The sequence below is a fragment of the Centropristis striata genome, chromosome 5, assembly GCF_030273125.1.
Source record: "Centropristis striata isolate RG_2023a ecotype Rhode Island chromosome 5, C.striata_1.0, whole genome shotgun sequence".
NCBI lineage: Eukaryota > Metazoa > Chordata > Actinopteri > Perciformes > Serranidae > Centropristis > Centropristis striata.
In genome coordinates this window covers 9,198,317-9,218,519 of record NC_081521.1, presented here as the reverse complement: position 1 = coordinate 9,218,519, position 20,203 = coordinate 9,198,317, and the positions used below count along the sequence as shown (strand labels likewise).

General features: G+C 39.2%; 1 protein-coding gene across 7 annotated transcripts in view; it reads right to left on the bottom strand.

The window, feature by feature from the left end:
* tns2a (tensin 2a) overlaps positions 1-20,203 on the bottom strand; it is a 116,005-nt gene that overhangs the window by 8,525 nt on the left and 87,277 nt on the right. For 5 of the 7 annotated variants that reach the window (XM_059333193.1, XM_059333195.1, XM_059333194.1 and 2 more), the window contains 12 exons: positions 18,000-18,112; positions 16,007-16,067; positions 14,096-14,171; positions 12,866-12,995; positions 11,028-11,093; positions 10,007-10,123; positions 7,885-9,471; positions 7,432-7,597; positions 4,979-6,246; positions 3,277-3,408; positions 1,588-1,683; positions 1,394-1,471 (listed from right to left, as the gene is read on the bottom strand). In XM_059333193.1, the coding sequence (XP_059189176.1) occupies positions 1,394-1,471; positions 1,588-1,683; positions 3,277-3,408; positions 4,979-6,246; positions 7,432-7,597; positions 7,885-9,471; positions 10,007-10,123; positions 11,028-11,093; positions 12,866-12,995; positions 14,096-14,171; positions 16,007-16,067; positions 18,000-18,112 (3,890 nt within the window). Of the gene's footprint in view, positions 1-91; positions 1,684-3,276; positions 3,409-4,978; positions 6,247-7,431; positions 7,598-7,884; positions 9,472-10,006; positions 10,124-11,027; positions 11,094-12,865; positions 12,996-14,095; positions 14,172-16,006; positions 16,068-17,999; positions 18,113-20,203 lie in introns of all 7 variants that reach the window. The other 2 variants (XR_009394401.1, XR_009394400.1) reach the window with 2 other exon arrangements.

Below are 20,203 nucleotides of genomic sequence, written 5' to 3'. Positions count from 1 at the left end.
ATTGAGCTTTATTTTTTTATTTACCTATTTTATTTTAATTTTTATCTTTTAAGTCCGACCAGTAATTGAGCTTTAGCAGTAATTTATTTACCTATTTTATTTTTTCATTTCTTTTATTGTATTTTATCTTTTTAGTCCAGCCTTTATTCATTAACCTAGTTTATTTATTATTATAATTGATTGTATTTTACCTTTTAAGTCAGGCCTTAAATTGAGCTTTATTTTTTTATTTACATATTTTATTTTAATTTTTTATTGTATTTTACCTTTTAAGTCTGACCAGTAATTGAGCTTTATTTATTTATCTATTTTATTAATTCATTTATTTAATTGGATTTTCCCTTTTTTAGTCTGATCTTTAATTGAGCTTCATTTATTTACCTATTTTATTTTTTTATTTATTTTATTGTATTTTACCTTTTTAGTCTGGCCTAAATTGAGCTTTACTTATTTATTTACCTATTTTATTTATTTATTTAATTTTATTTTAAATTTTTTAGTCAGGCCTTAAATTGAGCTTTATTTTTTTATTTACCTATTTTATTTTAATTTTTATTGTATCTTACCTTTTAAGTCTGATCTTTAATTGAGCTTCATTCATTTACCTATTTTATTTATTTATTTTATTGTATTTTACCTTTTTAGTCTGGCCTAAATTGAGCTTTATTTATTTATTTACCTATTTTATTTATTTATTTAACTGTATTTTAAATTTTTTAGTCAGGCCTTAAATTGAGCTTTATTTTTTTATTTACCTGTTTTATTTTAATTTTTATTGTATTTTACCCTTTAAGTCTGACCAGTAATTGAGCTTTAGCAGTAATTTATTTACTTATTTTATTTTTTCATTTCTTTTATTGTATTTTACCTTTTTAGTCCAGCCTTTATTCATTAACCTAGTTTATTTATTATTTTAATTGATTGTATTTTACCTTTTAAGTCTGATGTTTAATTAAGCTTTATTTATTTGCCTATTTTATTTTATGTATTTATTTTATTGGATTTTACCTTTTTTAGTCTGATCTTTAATTGAGCTTTATTTATTTACCTATTTTATTAATTTATTTATTTAATTGGATTTTCCCTTTTTAGTCCAGCCTTAATTGAGCTTTATTTGTATGTATCTGTATATTACAAAGCACTTTGTGTTACAGTTTATTTGTATGGAAAATGCAATGTAAATAAAGTCTGATTGATTGATTGATCAATCTGTTTGCTCATTCAATTAGTGGCTCAACAGAAAATTAAAAATCCAATATTTCAACAATTGTTTTTTAAGCAATAATGTATACATTTATAGACAAAAGTTTCATCAAGAACATAACCAGGACATTAATTGTTTATGGAAATATTAATAGTTGAAACCTCTTCAGAAAATCTAAGGACTACCAACCTTTTTCAGGGATCTTGAGAGCGCAGGGCAGAGAGATGGGAGTGATGGAGTGTTGGTACACTAATGCAGACAGACTCCCTGAGGAGGACACAGAACATCTCTTACATTTCCTACAGATAATGATCTTAATGATACAAATAATCCTTGACAGGCAGACATGAGAAGCATCCTGCAGCTGGACGAGGAGAACTCACCAAAGTAAGGCTCATTCTGACATCCTTTAATCTTGACTCCTCTTGGGCCTGTTTCTATCAGGAAGTGTCTGACCAGCTGCTCCAGAGGGTCACTCACTGGAACAGCAGAGATTTACTGTCAACAAGCTGCAAGTATCGTTGTCTACCAAAGGAAAAATCAACTGCTTATAGGGGTGTGACGATACTCTCAGCTCACGAGACGAGGCGAGACCAGATTTTAAGAATACGACAATGACACAATATATGACTGGACCAACAGACTTATATTTAACAGAGTTGCACATGCATTTTGAAATGTTTTATTTTTACTCTTTACATACATGATGTAAGCATGAGCTTTTAATAAACTTCTTCTTCCACAAATTTAAACTAAAACTAACATTTATAAAAGTTAAAATAAGATTTAAAAAAATAAAAAAATAGAATCCCCCAGAGGGATTAATGAGACTCCGGAGGTGACGTATGCATGTACGTATGTATGATCACATACACAATGGATTAAACACGGGAGACGCAACTGTGGCCTCCGTCGCTAACTGCACAACATCAGCGGCTGATCAAAACAAAGCAGCATGGCTAATTATCATAAACATAGCTTCTTGAATTAACCGGCTTCGCTAACTGTGCAGTATCCAGTGCTTGTTGTAAACAAACAGAGATCGCTAAGTGAACACCTCCTGCAGCAGCAGCACATACACACTGTACTACTACAGAGCTAACTGTTAGCCTGTTAGCACATACACACTGTACTGCTACAGAGCTAACTGTTAGCCTGTTAGCACATACACACTGTACTGCTACAGAGCTAACTGTTAGCCTGTGAGCACATACACACTGTACTGCTACAGAGCTAACTGTTAGCCTGTGAGCACATACACACTGTACTGCTACAGAGCTAACTGTTAGCCTGTTAGCACATACACACTGTACTACTACAGAGCTAACTGTTAGCCTGTTGGCACATACACACTGTACTGCTACAGAGCTAACTGTTAGCCTGTTAGCACATACACACTGTACTGCTACAGAGCTAACTGTTAGCCTATTAACACATACACACTGTACTGCTACAGAGCTAACTGTTAGCCTATTAGCACATACACACTTTACTGCTACAGAGCTAACTGTTAGCCTATTAGCAGGACTGCGCTTCGATTCGTTCTTACCTATTTATTCTCCTTGGCGTTCAGTCCCAGCTAGGCAAGCATCCTTGGCTTTCTTTCTACTTTTTTTTACCCTTTTATTTGTCTTTTTTATCTCTAACTCTGTTTTGGATTGAGTTTTTATCACTATTTTATTGTTTTACTGTTTTAAGTATTTTATTGTTTCATTGTTTTTATTTATACCTGTTTGTGTGTGATTTATTCTATTTTAATAACTGTACAGCACTTTGGTCAACTGAGGTTGTTTTTAAATGTGCTCTATAAATAAACATTGACTTGACTTGACTCTTCTTAACGAGCCCCTGCGATGTCATTCTGGCTGCTTGCTGCTTCCCCTCCTTCTCCTCCTCTTCTTCTTTTCATTCTACTGCCCCCACAGGTCACAAATAGTTTGGATAACTCACCAATCTCGCGAGACTGATTTTAACAACGAGAAATATCGCGGCGTTTAATCTCGCGAGATCTCGTCACACCCCTAACTGCTTAATAAGTCAAATGTCAGAAACATTTCAATAGTCATTCTAACCTTTGCCGCTGTGGTTGTTGACATTGACAGGAGGTGTAGCCACCTTCAGGGCGAGGCCGTAGGCTCCCTGGAAGGAGTTACTGTCCCTGATCAGGAAGGTTCCCGGCTCTCTTTCCTTTAGCGCTGCGATAGCTACAGCCAAACACAACCAACATGTCAGGGCATTGTCAGAGGTGGAAGAAGTATTTAGATCTCTTACTTCAGTAAAAGTACTAATACCACACTGTGAAATGACTCCACTACAGTAAAAGTCCTGCATTCAAAACTTACTGAAGTAAAAGTACAAAAGTATCAGCATCAAAATGTAAAGTATCAAAAGTAAAAGTACTTGTTATGCAGAATGGATCAGATTGTTTTATCTCAGACTAGCCTATCCCTAATATATTCATCCATCCATCCATCCATCCATCCATTTTCTTCCGCTTATCCGGGGCCGGGTCACGGGGGCATTATTATTATTATTATTATTATTATTATTATTATTATTATTATATATTTTAAATATATTATTAGATTATATGTATGTATTCATGCATTTATGTAAGCAGCATTTTAATTTAGTAAAGATAGGACTCATTGTTAAATCTGGACTGTAAGTAACTAAAGCTGTGAGCTAAATGTAGTGGAGTAAAAAGTACAATATCTGCCTAAAAATGTAGTTAAGTAGAAGTATAAAGTTACATAAAACGGAAATACTCCAGTAAAGTACAAGTACCTCAAATCTATATAATGTGTTATTTTCACATAATAACCCAGACCTATTTATCCCTGAAAGAAAATTATGCGGGATATACCACAGACCAAGTGAACCACATAGAACACATTTATGATTTAAAAAAAAAAATACTATCCCTAAATGTCAAAGATCTGTGATGTGACATATATGTGGTTTATGGTATTTATTTTTTATAATATTTCTTATTTTAATATAAATAAACGTGACACCTTTTCTGCTTACAGAAACTCAAATTTGCCTTTTTCTCTGCATCTCAACAACATTTATCAAAATTATGATATTAAATGTGCTGTTTAACAACAACGCCTTTTTCAGACTTGTTTTTAAGTAACAAAAATATAATAAATTCATAATAAATAAAAACAAATAAACTCTAATAGGGATAAATGCAATAAAGGGCACCCTACTTAATGAGTTAAGGTGAAGCATAAAGCTATATATGGGAGATTATAGAACATTTAAAGTGTTTGTTACACCATGGGTTATTTAGGTCAGCTATTCTCAACCTTGGGGTTACGACCCCAATTGGGGTCGCGAGATGATTTCTGGGGGTCACCAAATCATTTTGGACGTCAGTTCTGTCTCCACTGTGTTAAAGTGTTCATGTGTTAATGTGTTTTTGGTCATTTAATGTCTTTTTTTTTGGTAATTTTGTGTCTTTTTTAGTCATTTTGTGTCTTTTTTTGGTCATTTTGTTTCTTTTTTGGGTGAACTGTGCGTGTGAGATTCTGTTCAGTGAGCGGGGGTCGCGGACAACATGCATGTTAAATTGGGGGTCGCGACTCAAAAAGGTTGAGAACTACTGATTTAGGTCAATTGAATTACTGACAAAAATAAACTTTTCTATGATATTCTTATCTACTGAGAGCAACCTGTATGTACTGACATTATGTTTGATCACAGCGAACAATAATTTTCATTAAAATTAGGCGGGGAAAAAAAACATCAAAGGGATTTAAAACATACCTTGCTCTCTGGAGATGCCAGGTTTATACCAGAACCTTGAACTGTCCTGGACAAACTTCACACTGACCCGCGTCCCATTCTCAGCCTCCACAGATGCCACTTCGTCATTTTTGCCTGCTGGTGGTGCAATTTCCCCCACGGTGGGAGAGAAGGTGACATGGTGCTGATGTTGGGCGGGGCTGGCGTTGGAGGCGGGCACATGGCCCACTGCTGCTCTCAGAGCCCCCAACCCATCGTTGGGTGACCCTGGCTGCACCGGCGGGTGGCGCTTCTCCGGCAGCGGCGGCTGGGGGTGAGGGAGGGGGATGGAGATGGTGGAGTAGTTGGAGTAGGAGGATGGGTGGAGCTGAGGAGTGTGAGCGGAGTAGCAGGGCCTCTTGTTAGCGTCTGGAGCAGAAGTGTGCTCCATGTTTCCTGGGTAGTGGTGGTGGTGGGGGGCTCCGTGCTGCTGGATGTGGTTTGGATGATTGGGGTCAGACCCGCCCCCCAACATCAACCTCCTACCCAAAGTGGCAAAGCCAGGAACTGGGGTATCAGAGACCGGGGAGCCCTCCATGCTGCTGGAGGCCGGCTGGGGGGATAACGGTGAAGCTGGGGAGGGGGATGCTGGGGCGGAGGTGGTGTTGGGGCTGGGGGTGGGTTTGGTGGTTTCTGGGTTAGCTCCCCTGGTTGGAGAAGATGGGGTTGTAATCCCGGCAGCTTGGGTTTGGCTCTGGCTCTGAGGCTGGGGCAGTGCTGGTGCCACAATGGACGGCAGAGCAGCAGCCTCTGAATGGTGGGGGGTCTGGAGGGGGACAGGGCCGGGCTGGTGGGGGGTCTGGAGGGGGACAAGGCCGGGCTGGTGGGGGGTTTCTGGAGCAGCTCTGATGGGGGAGGAAGGAGCCTGGCAGAATCCCTGGTTTGATGTGGCTGGTGTTGCAGAGTCAAAAGAAGCGTTCTGCGTTGTGGGAGCTGACGGTGTATGTGGGCTACAGTGCTGCTGTTGGGGGGCCGGGGGGGGCAGGGCTGGTGGAGCAGTGCAGTGGTTGTGGGCTTCTGTTTGTACAGGTGTGGTTGCATGTGAATGCGTATGTCTGGCTGTTTGTGGCACAGATGGAGGCTCTGTGCTGCTTCTTTGGCTTTCCAGGGATTCCTGGGCAATCACATCAACACGGTAGTGCTGGTCCTGGTCCTGGTCCTGGTCCTGGTCCTGGGGCTGCGAAGCCTCGTAGTCACTGCTGAGGATGTCTGTGGTCCGGATCTCGTACTCTCTGCCTCCTGGACTGGGACTGAAATGGACAAACATGAGTGTTACTGGCACAGACTGGCTTGTGTCAAAGAGAAAAGTTTATCAATACTATACTAACTTATTGAATATATATATATATATATATATATATATATATATACATATATATATATATATATATATATATATATGTATATATATATATATATATATATATATAGGGCAGCATGATTATGGCCAAAAACAAAATTACTCATTGACTTTGGAAACATCCTTCATTCATTTCACTCAACTTTTTCTTTAACTTCTTCTTGAGATAAATCCAACAATTTTTCATATTTATTACTATATTTGTGTATAATTTTATTGTATTTTAATAACTGTACAGCACTTTGGTCAACTGAGGTTGCTTTTGAATAAACTTTGACTTGACTTGATTTGACTAATATATTTCCCTCTATGGTACGGTGTTGCCCTCAGGCAACATACCCATTTTTCAAAATTTCAAAATGTTTTTGAGTGATGCAATACTTTAAAAAAGAGGGAGGAGTATAGGGAACCAATAGCAATGCTTTAATTTGTCACATGACCTCCAGGAGGCCATATTGATATTTTGCAGCCTTTTACAAAGGAAACAGCTTTGCCATTTTTGCACCACAAAAAATCACTCAAAATGTCATTTTCTGGCTTTTTTCCATCTGGAAAAAAAAATATTCCTACTGATAGGTGAGTAAACCTTCTTTTTTGATAATTTCATACACTGTTCAAGACATTAATTTCAATGGGTCGTTGGTTCAATGATGCCTACATGCAAAATTCATACAAGAAACCGGTTAAAAATGTTCCTTTTATAACGTTATTAAATTTAAAATGTTATGTATTGTACCCTGTTGAAGCTACTGAATCTTTTACACATGTTTATTAAATAAATTATGTAAAAATTAAAAAAAACTTTATTTTTCACTTGTGCACCGATATGGTACAATGTTGCCTCTGGACAACAAACCCCAATAACTTCCAAAAATAAAAAAATTATATCATTTCTTCAGATTATGTTTATTTAGGACAAAGATTTTATTTTAAGACAAACACTCCAAACATTTTTTTCCTAACTGGCATCATAATGCGTACCACAGAGGGATATACGCACACAACCGTCGACCATCAACCTCAGCCTAACCCCTAACCATTATATTAGATATATTGTATTTTAAGAGTGGAATACCTCTCCTGTGTACGCAGGGGGCTGCTGGTGTGGACAGGAGTGGACGGTCCAGACATGTCAGATGGCGTGGAGCATGCAGCATGGGCGTCTCTGTGGACCCTCTTAAAGGAACCATGTGTAATGTGATCCCTCCAGGCAACACTTTCACCAGAGCTCCGAAGGCCATCTGAAAAGGAAATAAACATTTAGTTAAACATAAGCTCAGTTAAGAAATATCAGCTGGTCAAAGTATATCCTTTGCTGCCAATGTTTACTTAAAATTCAATGTTTGCTTTTTTGCCGTCAAGTCATAAAAACATCAAGAAATGGTGGCAAGACGTGACAATTTGTGAGTATTGTGGAAGGCATCCGTCTAGTTAAGCATAAATAATTTGGTGCATGCTGTTGCTGATTATGGATAATTCATACAAGTTGCTGAGGGGAAACACATGTCTCTGTTTTAACGTGACTCACCAGTGTGTGAGTCAGAGCCGTATGACTGCTGAGAGTCTGGATGGTGATGGTGGTGGTTGTGGTTATGCTCCACTGGGCCGTTGCTATGGCTGCAGGGCCCTGTCATGGAGGAAGCCGGGGGCAGCGGGGACGTGGACTCGGACTGGTAGCCAGAGGCGTAGCCTCTGCTTTCAGATGGCGAGGGCTGGTAAGGCGAGCAGGGGCACGCCTGGCGGGGCGTCTGGTAACCGCTGCTGCTGCTGCTGTACTTCAGGTCCAGGTGGGAATGAGCATGGGACCTTGAGGCCTCTGGGTAAGCTGGGTGACCCGATGGCAAGGGGTCGAATGTGAAGGCTGGGAGATCGTGACCCTGTGGGCCATAGGAGGCTACGGTGGCCCTCCTGTGCCAATATTCAGCCTCTCGGTCCCTCTCCCACTGCAGCTCAACCTCCCTGTCTCTCTCCCAGTGGAGGGACAACTCTCTGCCTCGTCTCAACCCAGGATCCCTCTCCCAGTGGAGCTCCGACCCTCTGGGTAACTCTGCCTCCCTGCTTCTCCTAAGCCCCACCTCCCTCTGCTGAAGCTCCGCCTCTCTATCCCAGTGGAAACCATCACCTTGGTCCAGCCTCAGGCTGTGATAGGCCGCCGAGTCTTCTCTCCTGATGCTGCAGTCTCTGCAGGGGCAGCCAGGGGGCGGCAGACCATCCATCAGCATTATATCATGGTAGGTGGGGCTGGTGGAGGGTTTGGGGTGGTGTGGGTGGGGATGGTGGTGGCTGTGAGGTGGAGGAGGGTGATGATAGGGACCGTAGTCGTCTTCTCTACAGCAGAGGCGAGGCGGGGCAGACAGAGGGTGGTGATGTGGGTGGTTGTGAGGGTGAGGGGTGAGGTCTGGTGATGGGTATGGGCAGATATGTCGAGGTGTGGGAGCCTCGGAGCAGGAGCGGTGCAGGTAGTGCGGAGGGCCACTCTGGCGGTCCCAAACCAGATCTGGAGGTGGAAGGGACTGGTGGGAGTGGGGGGTGTAGTGCTGGCACAGATCCATGTGTGACGGAGGAGCAGCTGGGTTGGGGCTGGCAGAAGGGGTCGCCCCATGGTGCCCGTTGGTGCCTGGGGCCCGGTCCAGGCAGTAACCATTGGGCATGAGGAGGGTGCGGTCACAGCCAGGCTCGGCACAACGCTGGGACCGGTAACCATCCCGGCAGGAACAGGAGCGACTCAGCCTCAGTGTCCCGGTCCTCTCGGAGGGCAAAGAATCTCCATCGTCCAAGATGGCGGTCTCTCGCTCTCCATCCCGGTTTCCCTCTATACCTCCAAGAAGACGTTCAAGCTCCTCTCTCTCCTGTCTGGTTGGGGGCATTGGGCGAATGGCTTCCTCCTGGCGCTCAGGATTGGTAGATGATTGGTTTAAATGGGCAGAATGGCCAGAATGGGCTGACAGGGCGGAGTCAGAACCTTGAATGATGTGATGATCCGGCCTATCTTCTACAAGGCCTGCCCCTGGGCTGCTGCCATTGGTTGAGGTGAGGGAACCAGAGCCGGGACCTCTGCGCTTCTTTATCTGAGCATAAAGACTGCCATCTAGAGGACCTCTGGTGTGGGCAATATCTAAAAGAAAAAAACAGAAATAAGATCAGCTTTCAAACTGTATTCATTGAGTTTTACACCTCGAGAATGGACAAAAATACCTTCAAAATACCACACGAAGACACCAAGAACTTGAGGAAGACCATTTAAAATCAATGCTTTGATTTGCTATCAAACAGTTTCTCTTAACTGCTGAGCCATATGTCCTCTGAATGCTCTAAGTCTCTAGTTTGTGGTTGTAAAGTTTCATGAGGCCGCTCCTGCTCCTGCCTAGAGGTCACAAAAGTTATTTTTATACCGTGAGGTCAAGTTTCTTATTGAATCCACAAGCCAAACCAAATGTATGCAATTCAAATACTGTTCAGGGACTCCAGTATGCAGAAATATTCAATACAACAGGGGAAAATACCACATCCATACTGCATGAGAAAAACGGCATGGTTTTTGAAAAAAAAAATGCATTGCATTAGCAAAAAGTGGGCATGTCTGTCAGACTCTTCTTCTACCATCTTGTTGTAATTAACCCTATATATGAAGAGAAGTGTTAGTGTGTTACCCTCCAGGCTGTCCTGGTATCGCTGGTTAAAGTTCTCATAGGAGTCCCAGCGGACCACTGGATCAGCAGTGTTGTAGTCGACTGTGACAGCTGGGTCGTTCTTCTGGTACTCACGGCCTGAGGAAGGGAAATATAGGTTAATTTGCATTTATTGAGTATTTTTGGTTTTTGAAAGCTTTATTGCCCAGTTTATTTGCAGAGGGACAGCCCAGCATTTACAGATTTTTTTCTTTTTCCCATTTGACAATGATGAACTCAACTAGAGCTTCCTAAAGAAATTTTGAGTGTGCTTGACTCTGGCCCATGACTCTCACCCATACATTAGATTACAATTTGAACTTTATGCCCAAACTATAACTCTGACAGATTTAGCAGACCAATGTCAGTGAGAAGACCAATTTTCCTAAGTTTCTATGTATAAATTATTTCTGTAGAGTGGCATCTGCGGCCTCAAGCGCAGTTTCCAAATTAATTTTTCAACAAATTTTTCTTTCCCTCCTCCCTCTAGCTATGATGTCATCCACTCTTGCCTCTCCATAAGGTAACATTGGGGTGATTTTTTTGGCGTTTTTGCCAAATAATTTAAAAACTGTTAGAAACCCTTAGAAGAGTCATAGCATACTTGTCATGGCCGAGCCGGTCGATTTGATACCTTTTTAGTGTATGTGCGACCAAAACTCTGGGAGGAGTAGTCGACCGAAAGAAAACACGGAACAAACGGAAGAGTAATAAAATTAGTAAAAAGCCCGGTGAATAATATATAGTAGTGTTATGACAACAAAGCTTTGTGAAGCATTTGCTTTATTTACTGAGCCCAAGAGATGGTGCTTTTTGTTCAATGAAGTTCTGAAAACACATTCAATCACCACTACTCAAGCCCTTTTTTTAAGCCAAGACTGCCATCTAGTGGGGTCAAAAGATAATGCAATTGCTTCATGAAGCTTCGTTGTGCCTTCATTACTATAAATTGTTCTTTTTCAAGCACACTCAATTACTAGAATTTCAAGTAAAGGGAACCAACCTTTGATTTTCTCAGGTCCAGAGGAGAAGACAAACTCAACTGTGGCATCAGACGGGAAACGCTCATCTATGGAGAAGAAAAGGAAAAAAAAATATACGAGGAAAAACATGTTAAGATCATGGCAGATTTACAGATAAAAATACACTTATGTAAGTTTTCAATTATCTCTACAACATTACAGTCTTCCACAGCTAAAGTAATCTCGCTATGAGACTATGACAGCATGTGCTTCACTGATGTGGGGAACACCCTGAAAGGAATCATTTCTGCTCCAATATATCAAATATACTAATACCTTCCCCAGATGTGTTCTGAGTTGCATGAACCCACAATGCTGTGTTTATGTACACTTGTGTTGCCTCATTTAGTGCAATTGAATGACGACCACAGACACAACAGACCTTCTCAGCTATGTATTCTGTCATTTCAGAGAAAGTGAAACCAAACAGGAAATTAGCTAATGAGCATATTCATTATGGAGTGAAGAAACAGACCAGTCCTTATTTGGCCTCTTATGCTCTCTCTGAGGGATAGTAAGAGACACTGAAAAAAAGACACAAAAATGACCAGAAAGACACAAAAATTACCAAAAAAAGACATACAATTACCAAGAGACATAATATAACAAAGAAAATACATAAAATGACCAAAAATAGATGCAAAAATGACCCAAAAAGAGACACAAATTACCAACTGTGGACTCCAAAATTGAACTTTTTCCACAATATTCTAATTTTCTGAGACACTGAGTTTTGTGTTTTCATTAGGATAGTAAGAGACACTGGCTCACTCCATGCAGTACAAGTCATTCTCAATATATTCACCTCCAGGGAGCTGTTATTATGTCCAGGTTGGGGATTATGCTCCTACTATTAAAGGATTCATTCAACCACAGTATTATTAAGCTATTCTAGATAGCAAACAATACATTCCCACAATGCTACATCTTAAAGTTTATGTCGGTTAGTTGTATGTGAGAATTTCCCTGCAACAATTAATTGTGCCTGAATGAAAATTTAAGTACCTGAAGAAACAAAATCAGGCAAAATCCAGTTCGAGTGACACTGCTTCTTTTTTGCCTCAGCTTTTGAAATAAGTAAGTGTAAATAATGGCCCCATTTAGAAGAAAATAGAAGATAAAGAATCGTATGATTTGGGGCGGGGCTACCTTTGATTGATAGGTGGCTAACAAGGCAAGCTGTCACCAGGAAAGAAGCAGAACAATGTGTACCCACGGCAACGTGTCAATAATGTTATATATAACATTATATAGACGTTTACCGATTTGGTCTCAGTATGTAGATAATAATTTCCCTATCAAATAAACTTATAATTTTCTATTATTCTTGTCTTCACTATTCAACACAATGAAGAAATACAAGACTACACTGTATCAAAGTCAAATCAGACCGTGGTAAGTGAACTTACTGTGGTCTGCTTTGGTTTTGAGTTGGATTTTGTAGTTACTGCAATTTTAATATAATTATTTCTTTGCAATAGAGCGAAATTGAAATCTAAAACTTTGTCACAAGATAAAACAGACATCAATGAGTTCATTTCTAGTTATAACTCAATTTTGACCAAAAATGTAGTTAGGCTTTGTAGAGCAGTACAGACCTAACCATTTATTTTAAAAACAGTCTGTATAAAGTTAAGTGGAGCTGGATGATAGTAGTCGTATAAAACATGCTGATTAAGGAGATATTGATACACATATAACTATTGTACGTGCCCCATACGACACAGTGTTCCTGCTCTCCTGGACTTCCCTGAGGAAATGCGTCAGAACCAACAGGCACAAGATTCAGAAATGCTCTATACCACCTAAATAAACTTACCAGCACAAGCTTCGTCCAACTCCCCTTTGCCAAACCACAGCTGGGACCCGTGGATGGTGCAGGTGTGGAACTGCAGCCTGAACACAGTGTCTCTGTCAGCGCTCTGGGCTCGCCTGTGGTAGCATTTGACCTGCAGAGGGCAGCAGAGAGGGGAGAAGGCACACGGTTCAGGATGCATGTGGGATGATGACTGGGTTTGTGTCCAAACTGAGTGAAACCTACACTTTCCAAATGACTGACTGCACACAACGGACAAATTAGGATTCCTTGTTAACAAAGTGACAAAAGCTTTTTCCAGACCAAAATGTGTATCTTAGAGACAAAATATGGCAATTGTAAATATGCAAGTATATTACAGTATATATATACTATTTATTAGTTACAGGAACACCCCAAAAAATTAGTATAACGTAAAAAAGTTCAATATTTTTAAGTGTTTAAGTGTATATTATATAGATTCATTACACATAGAGTGAAATATTTCAAGCCTGTTTTTCTTGTAATTTTGATGATTCTGGCTTAGAGATAATGAAAACACAAAACTCCGTCTCAGAATATTACATAAGATCAATTAAAAAAAAGGATATTTAAACACTAATGTCATGCTTCTGAAAAGTCTGTTCATTTCTATCCATCAATACTTGGTTGGGCTCCTTTTGAATCATGAATTACTGCATTAATACTTGGTGTCATGGAGGAGATCAGCCTACAGCACCATGTTGCTTTTATAGCAGCCTTCAGCTCATCTGGTGTCTCTCACCTTCCTCTTGGCAACAGCCCATAGACTCCTATGGGCTTCAGGTCAGCCCAGTTATGTGGCCAGTCCAGCCCAGTAACACCATGGTCACTGAAGCAGGCCCCAAACCACCACTGACCCAGGACCAGCACATTACACTGACCAGCAATATTCTACTTGTATACTGACACACTGAGTTGGTGTTTTCATTATCTCTAAGCCAGAATCATCATTTAAAATTACAAGAAAAACAGGCTTGAAATATTTCACTCTATGTATAATGAATCTATATAATGTATGAGTTTCACTTTATGAAATGATTGACAAAAAATATTGAACTTTTTCATGATATTCTAATGTTTTGAGATGTACCTGTTAGTGTTACTTCTTTCTGTTGAAGATAAAAAGTTTTTAGATCTGGTTACCTATAAGCCCACCTATACCCATCACATGGCCCCTCTATTTGTCATTTGTCCGTTGCCATGGTAACTCACCATGATGTCACCCTTTAGCAGCAGTGCTGGTTCGATGGTCACACACAGCCGCCTGCCTCCAGTGCCCTGAAGGTCGCTGTAGAAAACACCAAGTACACAAACAAGCCTGTTAGATAACCAAATGATAAAAAGAACGCAAGCAGACAAGTTGGACAAAGTGACGAATTGTGAAAGACTGATCTGTTTGTGTCATGTCACAGCTTCATGCTGGCTTTATCACATATATTAACCCTGAATAGGGCACTGAAATACTTGCAAATTCCAAATTTCAACCCTAGAGAACATTGGAGTTTACGAGATCAAAGTGGCAAATCTACGAGAAAAAAATGTGCAGAATTATGAGGTTTAAAGTGGTGAATCTGCAAGAAAATAGTTGCCTTTTTCCACTTTTTTCCTTGTAAATCTGTGACTTTTTTCATGCAGATTTGTCACTTTAAAGCTCGTAAATCTGCAACTTTTTTTCTTGTAGATTTGCCACTTTAATCTAGTAAATTTGCAACTTTTTTCTCGAAATATAACCTCTAATATACCGTCATATTCAAGTTCTCCTCGTGCAAGTCACTGAAGAATAACTCTGTTTGTACGACTGTTTGTTGCAGATTTTCTTTTTTAATTTCAATTTTTACATCGGAGGTCAAGGGCAATAAAGTTGGTTGGTTGGTTTTTAAATACTTTTCATTCTGCACAACCATACCTATATGACCTGATTATATTTTTTTCACTTTGACTTAATGGATAAACATTTTGAACCCAAAAAAAAGTTACAAAAGTGAACACAGTTTGCGATTATTACATATAAGAGATAAAATGAGGATAACATCTAGTTCCATACTTTTATGCTAAATATATTGCCCCTTCTCTGGTTTTAATTGGCCTATCATCAAACAAGCTGGCAGGGAGTTTCGAGCCACTTCTTTACAAGAAAGTTGACGGCAGAGGTCAACGTTGCTTCATTTTTACGCATGGCTTTATGAAGAAGACATGTTATTTGATTACGCTGGTGTCATCGTGGACTCCAGAGGGTTAACTTCAGTTGAAAAAAGCCTTGAGGTGAACAATTAAGTTTCGAGGATAAGTGAAAAAAAAAGATGCTGTGGGGACTTAACTGTAGTTTCTGTAAAAACAACCGGAGACTCCTTTTCTTCGTTTTAACTTTTACTGAACAAACGTGCAGTATTACAGAGGAAAAAATGAACGGCATAACACGACTGAAAACATTGTTTTTTCTGACTTCTTCTCCAAAAACAACACTTCTTCTTAACCTTTTACTCCAGAGTAGAACGCTACTGCCACCTTGTGGTCTGTATGAGTCACTGTACACAGTATTTTAACTTGCGTAAACATTAATGAAATGAATGACTCCTCGTAAATATTTTATCCCTTTTTAATCTTTTTAACTAACACATGAATTACTCATTGATGAACTATTAAATTAATAACTATATCAATGAAATAAATAAAATAATTGATATGTGCAAAACACTCAATTTACCTCATGTATAAATTATAGCATTTTAAGTAGCCATTTATTTATTTTTATACTTATTTATTACATCACATGTCCTTGTTCTTGTTTTTGTCCTTGTTTAGCTCGGTATTTTTTAAAATGTTTTTACTCATGTTGTTTTGTGTTATGATTGTCATAACTATGCACCTTATGCAGTGGCACTTTCAATTTCGTTGTATAGTGAACTATATAATGACAATAAAGACTATTTGATTTGATTTGATTTGATTTGATTTGATTAAAGATACAACAGATGCTCTTTGTGCTCCTGTCTCTTTAATTACCCTGTGACAGTGTTGAAACATCAGCTCATGAAAGAAAACACCCCGGAGCAAGAGAAATACGTCTGGCCTTATCTGTGTATCAGCTTATCAGTTGGCCATATGACAGCAGGAGAGACTCACTATATGCCGGACGTGTAGACCAACTGCATGGACTGGTAGATCTTCAAGAAGGGGTAGTAACCTAAGAGGAGGAGGAGGAGGAGTGATATTCAGACATAGCGAACATTATCAACATGAAGATAGAGGAATGTGCTGTCTGCCACCCCCTCCTGCTCTACTTGATCAGCAGATTAAAGATAAACAGAGTAGTTTGTGTGGGTGGAGGGTGAATGTGAGCGCTCATGAGAGTTGTGCAGTCAGCAACATTGCTGTGATGCAGTAGGAAAGCCTGTTAGAGGACCACTGCATGTACATTTTTATCTGCACAGTCAGATCAGACCAAAGCCAGAGGGTACATCTTGATTCACTTAATAGTGTTCATGTCTCCCTTTGTCATGTCTTTCCACTGAAGACATCTTAAGACCAAATGTGAAGTAAGTAATGCCACAATTCCACTTAAAATCCATCCGCACATGTAGGCCTGTCGCGATAATTACTATATCGACTCATTGTTCAATATATGAAAATGGACACGATAGTTTCTGTGGACTCTGTAATAGTTGTTTACATAAACCATCAACAGTTTTGCCGGTCGTGCGGCTTTAGCTGAAGCATAGTGATTGTGTTACTCGAAGTTAAGTTTCCCGACGGCTGCACAACTCCAGAAAGTTTGGTGGAATAAATGGAATTGGTGCCAAAGCCAGAGTGGTGTAGGAACATTTCCTATTTTACTGTAGCCGCCATCGCTAACTGCACGGCATCTGCCGCTTAAATGGTAAATGGAGCACTTGGGGGCGGCTGTGGCTCAGTTGGTAGAGCGGGTCTATCCCTGACCAAGGCAGCCTACATGTGAATGAATTCCCAATGGTGGCAGGTGGGACCGTTTAGGGTAGCCTCTGCCACCAGTATGAATGTGTGTGTGAAAGGGTGAATGAGTCAGTCTGTAGTGTAAAGCGCTTTGAGTGGTCGCAAACGACTAGAAAAAAGCTAAATATAAGTGTAGGTTCCATTACCACTTTTATCCAAAGAGACTGCGCTCATTCACCCGTTCACACACATATTCATACTGGTGGCAGAGGCTACCCTAAACAGTGCCACCTGCCACCATTGGGAATTCATTCACACACCGATGAACGCAGCATCAGGAGCAATTTGGGGTCAGTATCTTGCTCAAGGATACTTCGACATGTAGGCTGCCATGGTCAGGGATCAAACCACCGGCCTTCCAATCAGTAGGTAACCACTCTACAAACTGTGCCACAGCCGCCCGCTTATCGTAAACAAACCAGCAGACTAACTATACATGTGGTGTCTGCTGATGATCATAAACAAACCGGCATCGATAACTGTACACAGAGTGTCCAGAGTGTATTGTAAAAAAAAACAGCATCGCTAACTGTGTCCAGTGCTTGTTGTAAACAAACGGATGTCGCTAAGTGAAACATACTGCTGCAGCACATACACACTGTACTGCTACAGAGCTAACTGTTAGCCTGTTAGCACTGACTGGCCAGCCTCTTAAAGGAGCCACGCCTCTCATACAGTGGACGCATTATAACGCAGACTTTTTGAAATATTTAAGTAATACTGCAAATGTTTTACAGGCAGTAGGAATTGCCAAAAAAAAAATCTTTGAAACAGCTGGTTATATATTATTTATAATATATTATAATATCATATTTATCTCAGTGCAATTTCTGTTAAAAGAGCTAGAGAATCTATTTTATTTGTTTTGATTGCAGTTTATTTATTTATGTTTTATTTATCTAGGATCAAATATTAATTAATTATCAAATATTTACCACATTTCAATTCCAATGTTGTAATATTCTTGAGATTTAATAATTCCTTGCTGTGGAAAAGGATGTACTCCAAAATACTATTGTTTATCGTCATAGTTTCAGGGAAAAATATATCGTCCTAAAAAGTTGTTATCGTGACAGGCCTACACACATGATTTAAAAACTTTTTAAAAATTCTTATACTGGCTAAAAAGGCAACAAAACAAACACACCTCCTTCACCCTGGAAGTTGGGGAGCGATGGAATGAGGACTTGGTGGAGGAAGAGAGGGCTGCTGTTCATCTTGATGGCACCGGACAGAAGGCCCCCAAAGTAATAGATATACCTGAAACAGACAGATTGTTGGGATATGAGTGAGATAAAAATCGGCGAATAACAATAACAGATGGAGCCTTGAGATCATGAACAAGTGTCTTTAAAAGAGAGGAGAAAAATGCAAACAGCCCCGAAGCAGACGATGCTGTTGTCAGATAGCCAGCCAACAGTGGTTTCTTCAAAGGAGGAAGAGAGGCAGGTAAAGAGAAAAGAAAACATATTTTCCAGAGTCTAAATATTTCATTCAACGATTTGCCCGTTGGTTAAAATATTTCTTGTCTGTCGCAGTTGAACTTGATTTAGGAACGCTCTTGAGTCAGCTTTCATTTTCTTGACACAGCTTTATATAAGTCTTAAATATATAATAATACATTTCAGGCAGCTTTCCGTCTTCATGCTAAGCTAAGCTAACTCTGCTAGCTGCATATTTAGCCAAGTGGATCTGAAAAGAAAAGCTAATACAGAAGTGCCTTGAAATTGCATTTTTCTAATGGCCAGCAGGGGGCGACTCCACTGCCACTGCCACTCCACTTGCAAAAAGAAGTCTGATTGCATAGAAGTCTATGAAAAAATCACCCTACTTCTCACTTGATTGATTATTTCAAATTTAACGCTTTCCTAATGAGTTTATGGTCTCAATGACTAGTTTCAAATCTTAGTCAGTATAGTATGATGTATTATTATGGTCCAATTTAAAGTAAAATAGTGAAAAAGGCATAAAGGTATGCTTTAGGGCATAATGTTAAAACAATGTTTGAGAATATAAATGTATTGTTGTGTATCATTCTCTCTAGTCTACATCAACTGGACATGTTTTTGCAGTGAATAAAACAAGGATGGCTTTGTCAGAGCTACGAGCTTACTTTTAACTTCATTACATTTTGTCATTATTTTTATTATGCATTAATATTTTCTTTACACTCAAGGATTTAAAAAAATCACAAAGCTTCACAAGCAAAAATAACTTATTAACTTATTAACACTTGAAATGATGAAGGCACTTGCAAATGACAAGGTAGTACAATATGTGAACCGCACTTTGATGTTTCATTTTCTCTTAATCTTAATCTTTCATTAAACATATATATATATTTTTTTTACAAAAATTAACCAAAACACTGACAAACGAGGGATATCTTGGGTCGATAATAATGACAATAAATATGAGACAAAAAAAGCTTGTTTATATAAGATATTTTGTTGATGCTGATCAATGGATGAAGCCATAAAGTGCATGGGAAAAACAACAGTGGATGGAAATTCGATTGACTCTCCCAGCCCATAAAGAATTTATAAACAGTTTGGGTTAGCTTACATTAGTTTTTGGACGGTTTTAAATGCTGATTAGCGATGATTACAACCACAAACAAACAAAACAATCTGTTTTTCACCAGTTTTTGAGGCTTAAGTCACTTGGTAAAATTATCTTTTTTTCCCACCTGTTTAACCCTCTGAAATCTTCGGCTATTATTAGCAGCTAAATGGAATTTATCCATCATTAATCTTATTATTTACACCTACACTACAAAAAAAGAAAAGTTGGGTGAACTCAAAATGTCAAGGCAACAAACTTCGATGAAATTTTAAGTTGGACAATTAAACTAAATATTTTGAGTTTTGTTTTTTGAGTTTGCTCAAGTCAGATTTTTGTCAACTCAACTGTAAGTTGTACTAACTTCTAATTTTACATTGTAATAACTTTTAATCCTTACTTCTGCTAACTTCTGCAATGTGCTGAATTGGCACGATTGTAACGCCGCTATGAAATGTCAGCTAATGTTGCGACTAAAATTTTGAGTTAGCATTGATACGCTAATGGCTACGCTTGTAGCTGTAACAAGCAGCGTCGCTAGCATCAGTTAGCAGCTAGCATTTGCTAATGACCGAATTTCACCGCTTTCCTGCATTTCACAACAAAGAAATAAGAGTTAGCAGAACTATTGTCCCTTGTTTTGAACCCCAACTTAAAGATATAAGTAACAACAACTCACTAACTTGTTTTTGAGCAGACAACTGGCTTCCTTTGTTGTGCTAACTTACATTATTTATTACCTAAATGTCAATAATTTATATTTCCAAGTTTTACCAACATAAATCACTG